Here is an 18,679-nt window from a genome sequence, read left to right as displayed (position 1 = left end):
ACTGTGAGTCTGTTTCTGTTTTGTAAATAAGTTCATTTGTGTCTTTTCTTTCTTTTTTTTTTTTTTTTAGATTTTACATACAAGTGATGTATCGTATTTTTCTTTCTCTTTCTGTCTTACTTCACTTAGAATGACAATCTCCAGATCCATCCATGTTGCTGCAAATAATATTATTTTATTCTTTTTTTATGGCTGAGTCAGAATCTTTTTTCTGTTGCTAATTGAATGTCATGGATATTACATGTGCAGATGGAAAAATTAACTAAATTCAAGTAGAGGGGCCTCTTTTGTTTTCTGAACAGGAGGGAGTCTCTTCGTGTGGGCCACCTGCTTCCTAGGGAAAACGTTTTGGTGGCTCTTGAAAGGACCTTGCTGCTGGCAGCATTTGGGACTGGCATGCTTTCTAAACCAAAAGTTGGAAATGTGGAGTCCAAAAGCTTTTGAACTTGGAATAAGTCATGGAACAGTAGATAATATGGTCACTCAATTATACAGCTTTCCTCATGGTTTATGTCATAAAACAGTACAGTGTTTTGGGCATTTCCAGGTCTAAGGGTGTCCAGAACTGCCCTGGTTTATAATGAACTCAGTGCTACAGAAATTTCTATTATAGACAAAAGATTTACTTCCTCATTAAAATTTTAAATGTAAGCTCCTTCCACAGTAAATACAGAAGTCAACTGCCCTGTGGGGAGCAGGTGCAGGTGTTTCGGGTGCGCTTACAGGTGCACGCGCCTGTAACTGCCCTGCTCCTGGTTGGTCTGACTCTTTGCTATTGTTTCTCATCAGTCAGCGGCTACATCTCATCACTTGAGTTTAGGCTTCGCTGGACCCTTATAAAATTTTCTGTCAGCCAACTAGTAGCTTGCCTGTGGAATTTGCTATTATCTTCTTAGGTGTCCTGTTGTAATCTGACCTTTGCACATATACAGCCTAGTGTAGCCTTCATCCAACGGACTGTGCTCCACCGCCTCTGGGTTTTGTTACCTGATTCAAGTATAACCAGTAGATGATACTGGCTTGACTGCTTAAAAATCAGGCTGTGACTCCTGTGGCAGGTCCCAGCCCATAAAAGGCACTCATCTTTTAATTTGTTCTGAAGTCAGTGTCTTAATCTGTAGCCTGTGCTTGTGTTTCGTGTTGCTCTTGAAGTTTCCCTGTATCTAAGGCACCACGAAGACGATAAATATTGTATCTTGTTAATGTCACAACCGCTTGAAACTTGTGGTGGTCTCTCACCTGGCTCTGTGCAGTAATTGATCCAGAGGAGCCTAGAGAGATAACTGCCTGTGGACCAGCATGATCGCTATGCATTCACTACTGCCACTGTCCCTCTTTTGGTTGGTGGAGATAGGGTTCCTTTGAGACAACATGACAGTTGCACATTGCCCTATCAAATCACAGAATGAAGTTCAAGTGGACCCTCATGTATTCACTTCTATTGCTGTGTAACAAGTTACCACAAATGTGGAGGCTAAAAACAACACACAGTGATTATCTCACAGTTTCTGTGGGTCTGGAGTTGAGGTACGGGATAGCTGGGTTCTCTGCTTAGTGACTTAGCAGGCTGAAATCAAGCTGTAAGCTAGCTGCATTCTCATCTGACATACAGGGTCATTTTCAAGGTTATTCAAGTTGTTGGCAGAATTCAGTTCCTTGTGGTCACAGGGCTGACACCCCTGTTTTCTTGCTGGTTATTGGCCAGGGGTTACTCAGCTCCTAGAGGCTATCTTCAGGTCCTTCATCAAAGCCAGCAGGATAATCTCTCCTAGGCTTCAAGTCTCTCGCTTTAGGAAGGGCCTGAGTCCCTTTTAAAGGCCCACTTGATGAGTTCAGGCTCATCAAGGGTGATCTCTCTTTTGATAAACTCAGATTCAACTGATTAAGGACCTTAATTACATCTGAAACGTTCCTTCACTTTTGCCATATAATGTAACCTAATCATGGGAGTGAACTATCATATTTACAATCCTTCCCACACTCAAAGGAGAAGTGATCACATGTTGTATATGCCAGGAGTGAGAATCTTGGGGGTGATTTCTCACAGTTGAGGATGACTGCACATCCCTTTTCTGTTACACTACCAACTTCAGAAACTTAGTATTTTTTTATGGCTCTGGCTACATGCTAGAATTATAAAAAAAATATTTTAATCTTGGCATTTTCCTCTTGTTTGCACCCACAATGACCACAAATTAAATTCATGAAATGCATCCTTACCCAATAGATGGAGAATATTTGTACTATTCAAGGAGCTGAAAATATACTCTGTAAAATAGTTTGGAGAAGGCAAGTTTCCTTCTCTCAGACAAAGGGGCACATGAGGGAGAGCAAAGAAATTGTGAAATATTGATACCCATTCTGAGAATCCCTTTGGACACTATCTTTAGAGACATAGAGACTGAATTTGTTTGTCACCACTGCTCATCACAGCCCCAGTGGATTCAATAGCAAGATAGCTGAATACCATCCCTAAGTTGTTCCCAAGGCCTATTTTGGAGATTTCTGGTCAAGACAGGCTGTAATTTTACAAAGTAATCATAGCTAAAATAATAGCAATATATACTTTAAAATAAGGTAAGTATTTTTGTGGACCTGATAGAGAACTAAAACTTGTAGCATAAGGGGAGGCTGAAGTCATAGGTTCCAAAGCTGGAAACAGGCAGTGGGGGTGATTGGGAATTTGACTCCCAAAAGATAATAGGGATTACAAGTGTCCCACAAATGGACAAGTGTCATAGTCAGGCTCACAGCCTGAAACAGAGAATTGGAATAGAGTTCAACCACCTGTGAATGGAAGCTTGAGAGAGTTATAGGCGCTGTCCTGGGTTGTGGTTTATCTGAGCTGCTGTCTTTGGATTGAGAAGCAAGCTGTTTATATACAGGCAAACAGTGCCCACCAGGGGCTTTGCAGCATTAATAGTTTATTATCACAGGGCAAAGAAACTTATTGGAAAACAGAGCACTCACAGCAGTAGACAAGCTCTTGAAGGTTTATAAATTGCCTGTGGAAAGCCAAGAAAGAAAATAACCACATATTCTATTGCAATTGATTCCCACTCAGAAACCTCATGTTACCCCCAGGGTAATTCCAGTTGCAGACTGATCTATGTGCAAAACACAAGAGTCTGTAACAAAACTCAGAGCTGTCAATTGAGCACTAGAAATAGAAACCAATACTTCTTACAGTTGTTGAAAAACTGCCGTCACAATTGTTAGAACTGTTTAGATTTGGCAGGAGAGTAATTGGAGAATGGAAACATTTAGAAGATGGTTCTTTCTTGGAAAAAAACACTGTATCAAGAGTCATTAAGACCTGAGGTCTGGTCCTGACTGCTACTAACTTGTGATGACAAAGAATGATCACTAACTAGCTGCATTATGCACTGAACCTCTCTAGACTCAGCTTCCTTACTTGGAAAAGTGTGGGTGGAAGAGAAATTCCAAGATTCCTTCCAACTTCTGGAATATGATGATTCCATGGTCTGTGGCTATTTAGAGCAGGAGAAAGATATTTGTAGCCACTGTGCTAAGTAGAAAAATACAGAAAATTGACTTTTTGCTACTCTATATGTTTATATCTTATCTTTTGTCTCACCACTTGGACCCCACAGTTAAGGGAAAATGAGAAAAAGTGACATTCCTGATGCTTTTATAAAATCAAACATTTCTCAGCCAACAATTACTTTTGGAGAGGCCATAACTCATGCATTAGTTCATTCACAGCTACATTATCATCACATTCTAAGAAGACTTGATTGGCTGCTATCCATGCTTTTGGATATGTTCGTAAAATGCAATTGATATGGTTATTATTTAAGATCCAGGCAGAAACCAGAGTGGAAAAGGAACATGTTAAAAAAAAATTTTATTATAATTTCAAAGTACTGTTGTGAGAACCAGATGTGATTTCCCACAAGCACTTTAGAGACTTGACATATTCATAGGATATATTGCTAACCAATAGACCAGTGATCAAAATGAAAGCTGACAATGCTAAGACATACCCAGACATACCAAGTAAAATGTCTGTAGTGGAATGGAACAGCTTATTTCCAGTTACTACAAAAGGCCTAAATGTTTATTTAAAATTCTAGTTTTGACAGTTTTATGAATCTAAACACCTTAAGCAAGTTCCCTGAGGAGAGGAGGCGGATCTGATCTGATCTGTATATTGAACTTTCCAGAATTACCATTGTTCCCCTTCCCCATCCTCTCTTGACTTGCACAATTTTTTCCTTCTGCACATTTTAATGAAACTCTTCTACCAGCGCTGTCAGAAATAATGACAGTGTTTATCACAGAGAACGACAAACTTGTCAAAATGATACTACAGTAAAAACTCTTCACTAGGTATTTCACTATCAATATCACACGGGTTCATTTTTGAAGGTGACATTGCTGATGATGTGAAAATTCTCAAGGATCATCAATAGGAAAGATAATAGGATTAATGCTTGGAGCTTGTTCGCAATCCTTTACAAGCTATGAATAAGACCCAGAGTTTAATGAATTCCTGTGTGACCGCGAGGCAAACACTATGAGTTCAGAAACTCTTCTTGTCAATTTTGAACCTAAAGAGAAGTGAGTATCTGATTGCAGAGTGGACATCGACCATCATTATGGAGAGGGAAGACTTTCCCGGAAGAAAGGTTGGCTGGCCCCACTTTTTGCTGCCCTGATGTTTGCTTTAGTTGAGCGCAGCAGCAGCATCTGTGTGTGTTTCTAACTACTTCACACGATTTTTATAATATCTTGAATTCATTGATAGTAGAGTCTGAAATGCAGGCAATCTTTTTAAATTGTTCTATTTCTCGAAAATTCACCCAAAGAAGAGTAAAATGGGTGCAACTTTCAGAGAAGCAGTTGGCACATCCATAAAATATTAAATGCACGTGCCCTCTGTCCAGGGCTGGAATCCCTATCCGACAGGTCCACTGTTGATTCTTTGCAAAAGTTCATTAATATATATGTGCAAAGATGTTCAGTGTGGAATTCACTCAGCAAATACTTGTCATGCTAGCCACTATTCTAGGAGCTTGAGATAAAGCGGTAAGTAAACAAGACAAAGACCCTGTTGTAGACTAGTGGAAGGATGCAGACAATAAACAATACACATAATGAATAGAAAAATTATTTGGAGGGTTAGAAAGTGGTAAGTCTATGAAAAATATAAAGTGGAGTCAGGAATACAGGTTAAGGTTCTAAAAATGGTGGTGAGGGGTAGACCTAGTGAGGCGATATTTGAGCAAAGACCTGAAGGAAATGAGGGAGTTCCCCAGGCATGTACGAAAAACTGGAAACAACCCAAGGATCTGTCCATAGAGAATGTTAAAATGTGACATAGCCACTTGGTGGAATAATTCTCTGCAATCATTAAAAAGAATAAGGTAGATCAGTGTCCCAGGTTGGATGCCCAGGGGAGAGACTGAGGCAGAGATGAGTTGCTGGAGTTTTACTGAGAAGGGCTCTCAGGAGCAAGGCTTGCAAGAGAGTGAAGGACTAGGAAAACAGAACGGGGCTGCGGGAGAGGCCGAACTGCAGTGCAGGTGCATCAGAGGCCTCAGCCCATCTCATAGGGAGCCTGGTGGTTGGGATGACTCTTCAAAGATGTCCCCTGTTAATGCACAGGACCAGGCTTGTGTATCACCAACTCCCCCGTTGACCAGACTTTATAGTACAGTCGTGGGGGAGCCAGTTCCCTTTGGCCAAGGGCGTTTCAAAGGTGGGCGTTCAGCTGAGAGCTGTGAGCCGGGGAGAAGAGCCCTGCAGTCCCAGGCAGTGCACGCAGCCTCCCCCACTGTCTGCGTGTGCTAAGGCCTCCACGGTGCGTGGTGAAGGCAGGTGCAGAACACTGATATGTACCCATATGCTTTAAAATTTTTTTTCTGAAAGAAATCAACAAGAAACAAATCAGAATTGTTATTGTTAAAAGGAAATGGGGGGTTAGGGGAGAGGAAGGCAGGGCCGCTTTAAGCCTTTTAAGAGCCTCTGGTATTCCTTCTTTTGGAGGTCTCTCTCTTATCACACCAAATATAATAAAATGCACCCATACCCTCATTAAATATATAATTTATATGTAACTATGGAAGAATTGAATTCACTTAAACTATAGTTGACCAATTGACCTAATACTACATTTTGAATACATGTAAGTAAATATTATTTAATTTCCGACTTGCAAATTTTCTTCTTTGTCTTTTAGAACTAACATATTTTTTCCAGGTCAGATATTTCTGTAGGTCCTTACATGCTCATACGCTCTATTGCCTACTATGTCAGTGGACGCTGTCTAGGGAGAAAGGCTGTTCCACCTCCTGTTTTCTGTGTCTATACTCTTTGATTTTACTAACATTATGAATTTTTACTTTTAAAAATCAACCAGATATATCAGGGAAGTGAGATTACGGGATTTTTTTAACTGTCTTTTTTATATATCCACTCTTTTAAAAGAAAAGAAATTTAAAAAGAAGGAAATGTTATATTAAAATTAAAACAATCGAAAAGGGGAAAACTCTCTAAACAAGTTAGCTAGTGCCCTACTTGGGGGTCCTTTACAATAAGGGACCAGTGGAAAGTACGCATAGGGTTATGGTGTGCATCCAGGTCCTGTAGAACGGCTGTTGCTCCCCTAAGTTACCAGTTGGTCAAAGAGACCCTCCCACCAACAAATGATTATTTTCATCCTTTGAAAAGAGGAGAGACCTCCCTTCAATGAGATTTTGATCTTGGTGGAACTCACAAGAAGAGGGGTTGATGGAATCACAGTGTTTTTTGAGAGGGGAAAAAAAAAAAAACTAGAGGTGCTATTAAGATATAAAATATTTCATCCAGCACCACACAGTACCTTGGGATCCTGCCTGCATCAAGCTTTGCCAACCCAAGGCACAGCTGGGAGGGGCAGGGTTAGAGTAAGATTTCACTGCAGGAGTGACCTTCAGCTTGCTGTCTGGTCAAGGTCAGGTAAGTCAAGCTAACTTTAGCATAAACCAGTGTTTTAAAAACAAGGAAACTCCTAATCGAGGATCTGATTTCCAAGGAGCTATAGAAATGGGACTAAAATGATATTTAATAAACTATCAATGGGGGGTGGGAAGAGGTTAATTGGGAGTTTGAGATTTGCAAATATTAACTACTATATATAAAATATATAAAAAACAAATATCTTCTTTATAGCATGGGAAATTATATTCAACATCTTGTAGTAACCTATAATGAAAAAGAATATGAAAACGAGTATATGTATGTATATGTATGGCTGGAACATTATGCTGTACATCAGAAATTGACACATTGTAAGTGACTATACTTCAGTTAAAAAAGGTAAACTATCAACGGCATGTAAAACTTTCTTAATGTAACATAGTGATTGAGTGTTCGAGTTTTCGAGTCATAAAGATTGAGTTCAAATCCTGTCTCTGCCACTTACTGGCTTGGGACCTTAGGCAAGTGACTTCACGTCACCAGGTCTCAGGTTTTCCAGTGGTGAAATGGGTATAATAATATCCCTTACTTTGTAATGAGAAGATTAAATGAGATAATTATCTATACTAAAAGTATTTAGTCCAGTGCCTGGGACATTGTAAGTATTCAATCACGTTGGCCAATACCGAGGGTTTCCCATATTTCTCCTCAGTGACCTTACAAACCCCTGGGAGGTGGATGTTATAATCCTCCTTTCAGAGAAGACGCAGCAGCAGTGACTCAGGAAGGGCCCCAAGACCACACAGCTAATAACTGATGGAACCAAAATTCCTCCACAACACTCCTGACTCCTGAGTTTAGGGTGTTTTCCACTAGAGTATAGATGAGAAATTAAACACCAGCTAATCATTTAACATTTGTTTTAAAATGATACAGTATCGCAGCGTGTATTACCTTCTCTTCTTTGTAGTATTCTTTTTACTGCAGTAAGTCAGAGAGTAGAGGATATTCCATTTTAAGAACCATATAACTTGGAGGGGGTTCATTTCCTGAGGATACTTAGGGTTCATGATGACAAGTGAGGAGATGAATCCATGAACTAAACCCTCTGGTATTATTCATATTGCTTGTTTTTCTCTGTTATTGGTAGAACCAAATCAATCTCTCTCAGAGTGAATCACTCTCAGTCAAAAGGCTACAATGACCATATTATTACTTCCTTGTTCTGGGCACTAGATGTCACACTAAGTAAAGTTTTAGAAGTTATTCTTCAAAGTAGGGTGTGGCATAGAGTAGAAACCTTAACTGTGGAAAATCCATAGCTTTATGTTCCTAGTAGAATGTAGTAATGATGTTCTTTCATTCACAAAAGAATGCAGAAAAAAGAATTGTTAGTCAGAAAATATAATTGGAGGAGTCTTAAATAAGTGCAAATCTTTGTATGTCAATTATACCTCAACAAAGCTATTAGTGTGTGTGTGTGTGTGTGTGTGTGTGGTTGGAGTAGCAGCCTATTGTCATGTCTGTTAGACAGACACATTCCACTTATTATACACGTAACAGTGGTGTTTCCTTCCAGAAACCAAGTGATTTTTCTAGAGGCAGGTAATTCATATTCGTCATTATTTGTGTTATGAGATGGTGAGAAGTTCTTCTTCTCCAGGAAAAGATTCAGTCGAGGCCCTAACCTGCAAGGGGTAGAGAAGGAGAAAGAGGAGTTAATGACAATGAGGCCCATTAAACCCTGAATGCCATATGAGGTTGCTCATATGTGGAATCTAAAAAACAAACAAAAACAAAGCATAAATACAGGACAGAAATAGACTCATAGACAGAGAATACAGACTTGTGGTTGCCAGGGGGGCGGAGGGTGGGAAGGGATAGACTGGGATTTCAAAATTGTAGAATAGATAAACAAGATTATACTGTATAGCACAGGGAAATTTACACAAAATGTTATGGTAACTAACAGAGAAAAAAATGTGACAATGAGTGTGTATATGTCCATGTATGACTGAAAAATTGTGCTGAACACTGGAATTTGACACAACATTGTAAAATGATTATAAATCAATAAAAAATGTTAAAAAAAAAAAAAAAAACCCTGAATGGTCTCAGGGAAGGATGTGGAATCATCCCTTGAATGGTTTTATACAAAGAAAATGTAGCAGATGCCTCCAGGCCTTTATTTATTCCTTGATTTTAGCTCTCAGAAATCTAGATAAGAATCATACATTGAGATTTGGATTTACATTATTTCCTTTTGGAAAATATGTATGTTTTTAAAGGATGGCAAGGGATATGGGCTCATTATGTAAATGTAGATAATTATATCCTGTAACTTAAATGTGTTATGGAAACTCCTATAAGTTTCCATCGAGATGCTTGGAATTTATTGGAAGCTAGAGAGAATTCAAGTCATAGTTTTAGCAATTATTGTGCATCTTTTTTAAAAGTAATTCAGTAATGAACTTGAACTTTGTCTAATGATCTATACGTGAATATATTCCTGTATGTAATTAATGTTGTAAACATTAATAATAATGTTTCTTAAGTTTCAGTGTTTTCTAGATGGTGTGTAATGACAGGTGATTCCCATTCGGTATAATTAGTCCTATATCAGTTTGGTAAATATCAGTGCTGTGATTACTTTAAGATCCCTCTGATATATAAGGTTACGGTTGACAAAATGTGACTCTGGGTTTGGGATGCACCCATGCCTTTCTCTCCCTCAGGAGGGGGACGATCAGTCATTTTAACACTGCCCTCTACGGCTAGGTGCTTCCCTTTGGCTCTCAGATCCTCCTGTGACTTGGGACTTTTTTCTCCATGTGTAAATATTGCTGCTGCCTTGAGTCTTAACAACCTGAGGCTGCACAGGTCCTGAGGGAAATAGCCATTTTCTCCCTGTGGGGAGGAAAGCTCCGTGGTGACGGCAGCCCAAGCTGCTTCTCCTTCAAGAACTCAAACAGCCACTTAGGACCATCACTAAGCTATTAATTTTCGTTCAGTTTGGGAACTCTGAGAACCGTGGGGGCCTCGAAGGAGAAAAATACTGCTCCAAAATAAAATGTAGACAAGACTATTTCTCTGTCAAGCCAAGGGTGGTGTGTGTGCGTGTGTGTGTCGGGGGAGAGTGGATGAGAAGGTCAGCTCTGTATTTACTAAATAGTTACTGAATACCCCCTGTGCTGGGCTCTAAGACAGGGATTGTCCTGCTCAGATGGAGCAAAATCGGTGCCCCTCATCCTGGCTGTCTATTCTTACGTCTTGTTTGGCCTGTTACTGCTTAAAATAACTGTCAGAGCTCTCGGGTGCCCATCCTGGTTTTCCTGCTGGCTTGCCTTTTGACTTTGACACGGCGTCTCCTGACACCTCTCACACACACAGACCGTGCTAAAGCAGTGACTGACACTTTTGAAGAGCTTCTGAAGGCTCAACTGATTTTAATTCAACAAATAGTAATTGAGCACCTGCAATGGGCTAGGTCTGTAAGGAATCAAAAAGTGAATGATGCGTACTTGCCTTGAGAAGCTTAGGAAAGAGGAAAGAGGGTAAGACTGGGACACCATTCACAAATATATCTTGCGCTGAGAATCCCAGGTTGCTAGTTAGCTAGGGTGAGAAGCAAAAGGAGATAATAAGGCACCTGGGAGCACTTGACTTGCATTTATCTCATTTGCTCCTCACAGCAGCGCAGTGGAGAAACTGAGTCACAGAGAGGTTGGAAACTTCTCGAAGGTCACCCAACTAGGCAGTGGTGAAGCTGAGTTCAGATTGGACCCCACATCTGAGGGCTTGCAAATTCTATGCTGTTAATCACTGCATTCTCTTACAATCGGATACATGCCTACCGCTTACAGGAGCCCTGGCAGATGGGCTCTAGGACTGCAGACCACGGACTGCTGCTGTATCCATGAGCCGTGTCTTATTTCCTGACAGGTCATGGACTGACGGCGGTCAAGGAAAAAGCAGGGGCCACCTTGAGGATTCACAGTGCAAATTCTGGCTCTTCCGAAGGGGCCCAACCTGATACCGAAAATGAAGTCCCTCAAGGTGAGTGGTGCATTTATTTGGGGGTTTCTTGAACTTGAGCTGTATTACACTCTGTGTGCAAATTGAAGATTTCCAAGTTCAGATCAGCAAAATGAACTCTAAAAGGGTGTTTTTCTCTTTAGTAGCAGATGCGGCCGCAGAGCAGAGCCCCGCGGAAAGTCCACCCACTTCACCTTCATCGGGGTCCCGGGGCATGCTGTCGGCCATCACCAGTGCGGTTCAAAACACAGTGAGTCCTTAGCTGCTTCCTCTGTTTTCCCTGAGGTCTGCCAGTGCCTTCTTTTGATATTTCTATTTACCAGTGACCTAGATACATCAGAGAAAAGATGACCCTGATCATAACTTTGGATTATGGCTTTGTTATGCTTTCTCACTTATGGAGTAGGCATAACCTTGGAACCAAAATGATAAGAACGAAATGAAATATATTTTATGTTTAAAAGGAAGGAGCTTCTTAGAAGGAACATTTTTCAGTCTGCTTTAATAGTGTCCTTTCCAACAGCTGCAAGGATAGCATCTATTTGAGGGGGAGTGAGGGCTCTTTCTTAGAGCTGGGACAGCTGTTTTTCTGAGATGCTCTGTGTCTCTTAACCTTCAATTTGAAAAATTATAGAGCAATTCAAGTAAATATTTATTTATTTATTTAGAATCAGAAACATCCTGAAATGTTTCTAAAATGTTTCCAGGTAACTAAGACCAACATTCTCCTCCATCCCTACCTCCCAATTCCCACTCCCCTCTTTCCTTAAACCCTAATACCCACCTCCCCTTCCCAGGCCCTGCCTCTTAAAGAAGCTGAAGTTGCTTGTTCTTGGCAACGAAACACTGATGGAGAATAAGGGAGAGGCACCCCAACTGAGATGAGGCAGCTAGCTAGTCTTTGGGATGAGGAACAAATGGTTTATTTTCTGCTGTGTACAACCAAATAACTAGTTTCTCAAGAAATATGGCTCATGTCCAATTTATTTATTTATCCATTTTTTAAAAATGGTAATTGGCCCTCATTATATACCAGGAGCTATGCTGGATGCCGGGCACAGGCTGATAAGCAAGCGGGCACAACATCCCGGAAGACGGAGGGGACTCAACAGTTGTCAGATGCACTGCCATGTGGGAAGGAGAGGGGGCTGTGCTCACACATATGAGGGTGTCTTACCCAGACTCCGGGGTCAGGGCATGCCAGAAGTGGGAGGTGACTCTTCCTCTCCTTGCTGCTTGAGGACCCCTAGACTAAGTAGGGAGAACGGAGATCAGCGAATATGTTTTAGGGGTCAGATAGCAGTACAAGTCCAGGGTGCCCATGGGGGCTGTAGGGTCAGGAATGGGACGGAGCTCTTTTGTTATCCCTGGTCTAAGGAAGGAATTCGTAGTCCCCCTCTGCTACAAGGCAGGGCCCTCTGAGTTTGTCCTCAGCATCCTCATCTTCCTTTCTGTGTGCCCTCCAGCCTTCCAGTACTCAGTTTTCCCAAGCTCCAGACACCCGCCACCAAGTCTGCCCTTACTCAAAGTCCCTGCGTCCTTCCTTCTCCCATTTCACTCTCTCCTGAAATAACCACTCATAGGATGTTAGGAGAAAAAGTGTGAAATGCTGATATCTGCTAGTCCTCCCAACATACGTACATTTTAAAATCTGTTTGGTAGTATGATTACTGATTGTCTCCCAAATTTGGAAACAACGTCTAAATGTCCAAGATGGAGATGACTAACAAAGCATATTACGTGAATGCACCACTTAGTGAATGCATCCAAATAAATGCACCACTCAGTGAAATCAAATGTTGCTACTGAAGTGATAATTATGAAAAATGGAAAATGCATATAGATAATAATGTAATCATAAAATATAGCATATTCAAACTCATGTAAGATGAGAAAAAACACAGACATATGCATATTGTAATTGTAGTTGTGTAGTTGGGTTATACGCACAGAAGCTGTTGCAAAGAAATGCAGGCAGTTCTGTTTATATGAACAGCTAATGTGAATAAATCTTAGCTGTTTTGATCTTTTTTTAAAAAGAAGAACAGTGGCTGGCAAAGAGATTTGCAAGGAGATAACTATATAATAAAAGTTTCTAAAGCCAAAAGTATATGGAAGCCAACCTGTCTTATTTCATGAATATACTAATTACAGGCGGTTATTTCTATTTTCTGGAAGTGTACAAGAGCCATCGACACAGCCCGAGGGGCCTGCGCTCCAGGGCTCTAGATTAAAGGATTCCCCAGAATGGCAAGAGTATTTGACATTTTAATGGACTGCTCCAAATAATTCTGTTACTTGGGTTTAAAATTTTTTCAAACAAAAACAGCAATTGGGTCACCTATTAATTTTTTGTCTTAGAAACATATCTATTCATATACACAGAGCCAATAAAATTAATCCCCTAATGTGCCATGGTTTTCTTAAGCATCCTTTTAAAATAACATTATATGTCCTTCAAATTATATGACATATACCCTTCCAAGGGAAAAAAATAGGATTAAATGAATGATAAATCTCCTGATGGGAAAAATTGAGACTTTTTATTGATTTCAATATTTGAAGATAGCGCCATGTAGGAGGTGCTGACTGCTGTGAAACAGCAAAACATAAAAATCTAATCTCACGCAATGATTCCATCATCAGGGTAAAAGCGTCTTAACGGGTGGTCTCGATGCTTTGGAGTTCATCGGCAAGAAAACCATGAATGTCCTTGCAGAAAGTGACCCAGGTTTTAAGCGGACTAAGACACTCATGGAGAGAACTGTTTCCTTGTCTCAGGTGGGATTATATACTTTGTGATTTTTTTTCTTTTGGTCAATAAAGTAAATACTTTTTATTTATCTTTTTTATTAGATATTTTAAGGCACATGATGCAAATTTAAATGGCACAAAATAGCTGAGAGTGAAAATTGAGTTTCTAATACACCCTTTTCCCCAGCCATTCCTCATGGGAGACAACCACTGTTAACAACTTCTTATGGATTCTATCAGAGACATTGTATAGACAAATTATATAGATACAGATATAGATATGGATATATAGATAGATGTAGCAAACATATATATGCACATATATACATATAGATACATATGCACATATATACATACAACCTTTTTCAACCAAATGGTAGCATACTAAGCATATTCCTTTGTACCTTGCTTTATTAAGTTATACTTAATCATTTCTTGAAGATTATTCCATTTATGCCATTTGTCTTAGTCCATTCCGGCTGCTGTAACAGAATACCATAGACTGATGGCTCATAAACAACAAACATTTATTTCTCAAAGTTCTGGAGTCTGGGAAGTCCAAGATCAAAGCCCCAGCAGATGCGGTGTCTGGCTTTCTGATTTATAGATGGCAGTTTTCATGCAGTTTCTTCACATGGTGGAAGAAGGTGATAAAGCTCTCTTAGTCCTCTTTTAGAAGGGCACACTAATCCCATTCATGAGGGCTCCACCCTCATGACCTGGTCATCTCCCAGAGGCCCCACCTCCTAATACCATCACACTGGAGATTAGAGTTCAACATATGAATTTTGGGGAAACACAAACATTCAGCCTATAGCACCACCATATTCCAGCTCTCCCACTTTCTAGCTCCATGACCTTGAGTAGGTGACTTAACCCTTCTCTGCCTGAGATTACTCACCTGTACACTGGGGTAACAGCAATAACTACTGATAGCTCCGTTGCAAGGATTAACTGGGTTAGAATAGAACCTGACTCTTAGTAAGCCCCCACGAATGTTAGTTATTGTTGTTGTTATTGTTATGTGTCACTATGATAGTTAGAAATTGTATCTCATTGGAATTTTAATTTATGTTTCTCTTACTCTGGCGCAGGGTTGGGCTTCTCTTCTCACACTTCCAGCTCTGAAGTTTTCTTCTGTGAGAAATATGATATGAACAAGTTATTTTATATTTTGATCACTTGTAGTAGCCAAGAAAGTTTTAAATAATATTTCTCATTTTTCCAAATATAAAACTCTAACATTGAACTTGCCCTTTCAGCTGGTATATGCCCAGCCCAGACACCACAGTGCAAGCACAAGTTCAAGCACCCCCCTCCCCCTTCCCCCTTAAAAGTCTGATACACCGGGTCTCTCTGTGTCTTACCAAAATCAGGAGCAGCAGACGCAGGATTTTGTGAATTTCACAGGCAGGACAAACATATCTTCTATGGCTCAGTGCTAGGAAGCCATGAAGGAGTTGTGTCTGACAACAGGTTAGTGGTATCCCCTGAAAAGTTTGGTTTTTAGGTTATTTCTCCTTGGCTCTTCCAGAATAACCCACATATAACCCCTCTGATATCATAGCCCAGGTAGGAACTTGGCAGGATCAGCTAGACCACTACCCACTATGGATCCTTAAAGAAGAAAATAGATTTTGTGTTAAGCAGGCAATTAACACCAGATGTTGTAAAAATACGAAATGAAACAAAACCAAAAATAATAATAATAACCCAAGTATCAACATGGCTTAGAAGGAGAAAGGTTTATCTTTCATTCCTGTGGTGTGAGTGTTCCTGTTCAGGTGGCTCCTCTGGGCAGCTCTCTTCTGAGCCTGCATCTTGTGGCTCCACCATCTTAAAATCCTTTACTTGCAGCCTCATAGAAAGGGGAGGGACATGTGTGGATAGCCATATGGGACAATTTAGGACTAGCCGTGGAAATAGCATACATCACTTTTACCCTCATTCCTTTGGCCAAAACTTATCACATATTCTACCTAATTCAACTCAGGAGGACTGAAAAATATCATTTAGCTATGTGTCTAGGAGGAAAAGGATATTCAGTAAGCATTCAGAAATATTTTTGCTGCAAGATTTTATATATATATATATAGAGAGAGAGAGAGAGACATGCATAGATATATATATTATATATACACACTTATACATACATCTAAACATGTATGTGTACATACATAAATTTGTACATATATATAAATTTGCTTCTAGTCAAGAAGGAGATAATGTGATGGAAAATGTGACCAGTCCAGAAGCTGGCTAACTCTGTGGCATCTTTGACTTAAATTTACACACTTGTAAAGCGAAGACTTAGACCTGGTCCATTTTCTAGATTACCATAGTTTTTGTGGCACCTTCATAATTTTTATCACATCTGCATTCAATCTACCGCTAAAAAGCAAATAGCAGTGCTCATAGAAATGTGTCACCCAAGAATCCACACGGTAGATGTGAACACTTGCAATGTTTGTCATGACACATCTGAAACGTGTGCAGGGAGTGTGGTACAGAACATTCTGGGGCACATCTGAGTGTTGCACCTGTAATTCACATGGCCACCTTACACTGATTGCCACATTACCCACTTCAGTCTCCTTCCAAATGATAATTTATTGTTCATTTATTCATTCCACAACACAATCCACGAATGCGTTTTGAATGTCCACTACGTGCCAGGCACCATTCTAAGCACTTGAGATACACCCGTGGTTTTTATGGATAAATATCCCTGTCACTATGGAGATTTTGTCTAGTGAGGAGGGACAAACAAATAATAAACATTACCTCATATTTTAGAAGATGATGAGTGCTGTGGGAAAAAAAAGAAAAAGAGAAGAGGGTAATCAGGAACACGGGAGTGAGGGGCAGGTTAAGTATTAAGTCAGATTGTGAGGGGGGACCTCATGGAGATGATGCCATGTGAGCAAACACTTGAAGGAGATGAGGGGCTTAGCTATGCAGAATCTGGATGAAGCATATTCCAGGCAGAAAGAGCAGTTTGTGCAAAGGCCCTGAGGCAGCAGTGTCTGATACGAACAAGAAAGAGCAAGGATGCTATGTGGTAGGAGAGGAGTGAGCCAGGATGAGAGTTGTTGAAGATGAGGCCAGAGTAGTAATGGGGAGCAGGTGATGGTAGATCATGAGGGCATTTTTAAGGACCTTGGCCTTTACTGTTAATGAAATGGGGAGACTTTTGCAGTATTTTGAAGTTAGGATCTGAGTTTAAAAGTATCACTCTAGTTACTGTGTTGAAAATAGACTGGGCTAGGGGAGGGTCAAGGGCAGGGAGACCAGTTAGAGTGTGTATCAGTCTAGATCCTCCCAGAAGCAGATGCCAAGATGATCTTAAACATGTGAGGATTTTATTAGGGGAAATGACAATGTGAGAGAAAATTGTAGGGGTTGGGAGTGTCCAGGAAGACTGGGAGAGCCATCGTGGGAGACACTATGATGCAAGTCCCCAGTGAAGGGGAGAGGGAGGAGACCAGGTGGAAGAGGAAGTGTCCTGTACTGTCTAAGAAAGGTTTGGCAAAGCCATGGGAGGGTCTTTCAGTTGAAGTCTGCTGACAGAGGAGTTCCCATCTCCCAGGAACAGGTCTGCCCTACGGACCCTGCTGCACCAGTGCTTGGCAGGTGAGAGAGGTTGTGGGAGGCATGGCCTCGGTGAGAATGAGGGATGGATTTCAAAGCGCAGCATCTGGGGCCCTTGCTCATTTATGCTCCACTCTCACAGCCTCCTCTGGAGGTACAAGCAGTTATCTAAGGAAGGGATCGCGGTGGCTCAGAGCAGTGTGAAGCCAGGAAGGTAGTGATGAGTGGCTGACTCTGGGTATGGTTTGAAGGTCAATCCAGAGTTCCTGGTGGATCGAACCTGGGGTATGAGATAAAAGGAGGAGGCATAATTACTCCAGTGTTTTTGCTTGAGCAGCTAGAAGGATGAAGCTGCCACCAACTGAGACAGGAGATCAGTTATGTTTTTCCTAATCCACACTAAGTAACTGTAAACATCAGAAATGTTCATCCACACCTGCCCGAAGTTTCTTACGTATTCTATCTCGCTGTTTGAATAACATGGGGGCAGGGTGGTTCTCAGGTCCCACCGATATCTAAGTTTCCAGAGCTGCCCTTCTGTCCTGAAGTCTTCCATGCCAGAATCACTTCCTGCTGTTTAAACCCACCTCCTCTTCTTCTCCAGAGGGAACGTGGAGGCAGCATCCTGAAAGCCACTTAGTTCTTCTTTAAGCCACTTTAATTTCACTCTCCGTTTCTTGAGTGAATTCAGATCATTCCGGAGTGACATTTTCCCTTTACCTTCTATTTCATCTCTTTCCCCCTCTGATCTGAAGTGCAGATTTAAAGATGCAAGTTGGTGTAGAGAAAGGAAGCAATTTCAGTGTCACTTTCTAACTTTTATTTCCTCACCACCAAGCCAGTGAGATCAGCAGGGATAATAGGGTCTTACTGTAAGTGTTAAAAATTCCTGGGAGTGATTTGATGGGGTTGTTTTGAAAACTTTAAAATTCAGATCTTGTACTTACTTAGCCTTGAAAACAGACAGGAGGGAGAATTCCTTCTGCAGCCCAGGGGGTTTTGGGTTAACACCACAAGAACCCAAAAAGAGAATGAGGCTGATCGTTTTATTGACACATAACAAAAAACAAAATCTATTCTTTCATGATCTTCCCCTTGTGACCTTGTGGTGGCCAGTGCATTTATGGTGCTCTTTACAGATATTAAAGACCCCTGTAAACTGAATACTGCAGTAACCTTGATGAGGGATCAAGTAAAAGATGCTTAGAATCAAAGAAAGCAAATGCAGGAAATTAGGAGGGGTTGGTGGACATGTGTTCATTTTATTGTCTTCTTATTTAATCAACAGAAAAATAACTGGAGAAAAATGATCAACCTGGAGAGGAACTCAGTTCACAGTGATACTTCTCAAAACCAGTCTATCTAAGAATTGAGG

At 40.7% G+C, this 18,679-nt stretch overlaps 1 protein-coding gene and 1 long non-coding RNA gene across 4 annotated transcripts in view; one reads left to right on the top strand and one right to left on the bottom strand.

The window, feature by feature from the left end:
* The window catches only part of FAM114A1 (family with sequence similarity 114 member A1), a 63,920-nt gene that overhangs the window by 20,888 nt on the left and 24,353 nt on the right, over positions 1-18,679 (top strand). The window contains exons 4-6 of one of the 2 annotated variants that reach the window (XM_031435995.2): positions 10,867-10,980; positions 11,106-11,209; positions 13,606-13,740. In XM_031435995.2, coding sequence (XP_031291855.2) covers positions 10,867-10,980; positions 11,106-11,209; positions 13,606-13,740 — 353 coding nt within the window. Of the gene's footprint in view, positions 1-10,866; positions 10,981-11,102; positions 11,210-13,605; positions 13,741-18,679 lie in introns of both variants that reach the window. The other variant, XM_031435990.2, reaches the window with a different exon arrangement.
* Positions 13,764-18,525, bottom strand: LOC135321675 (uncharacterized). 2 transcript variants are annotated; one of them, XR_010381617.1, is made up of 4 exons: positions 16,498-18,525; positions 15,081-15,203; positions 14,798-14,850; positions 13,764-14,341 (listed from the first exon to the last, which is right to left on the bottom strand). It is a non-coding gene; the product is annotated as an uncharacterized LOC135321675 (long non-coding RNA). The 2 variants fall into 2 exon arrangements; XR_010381614.1 differs by lacking the exon at positions 16,498-18,525 and having other exon boundaries at positions 15,081-15,908.

This window comes from Camelus dromedarius, chromosome 1, assembly GCF_036321535.1.
Source record: "Camelus dromedarius isolate mCamDro1 chromosome 1, mCamDro1.pat, whole genome shotgun sequence".
Taxonomy (NCBI): domain Eukaryota; kingdom Metazoa; phylum Chordata; class Mammalia; order Artiodactyla; family Camelidae; genus Camelus; species Camelus dromedarius.
This window is presented reverse-complemented; position numbering and strand designations above follow the sequence as displayed.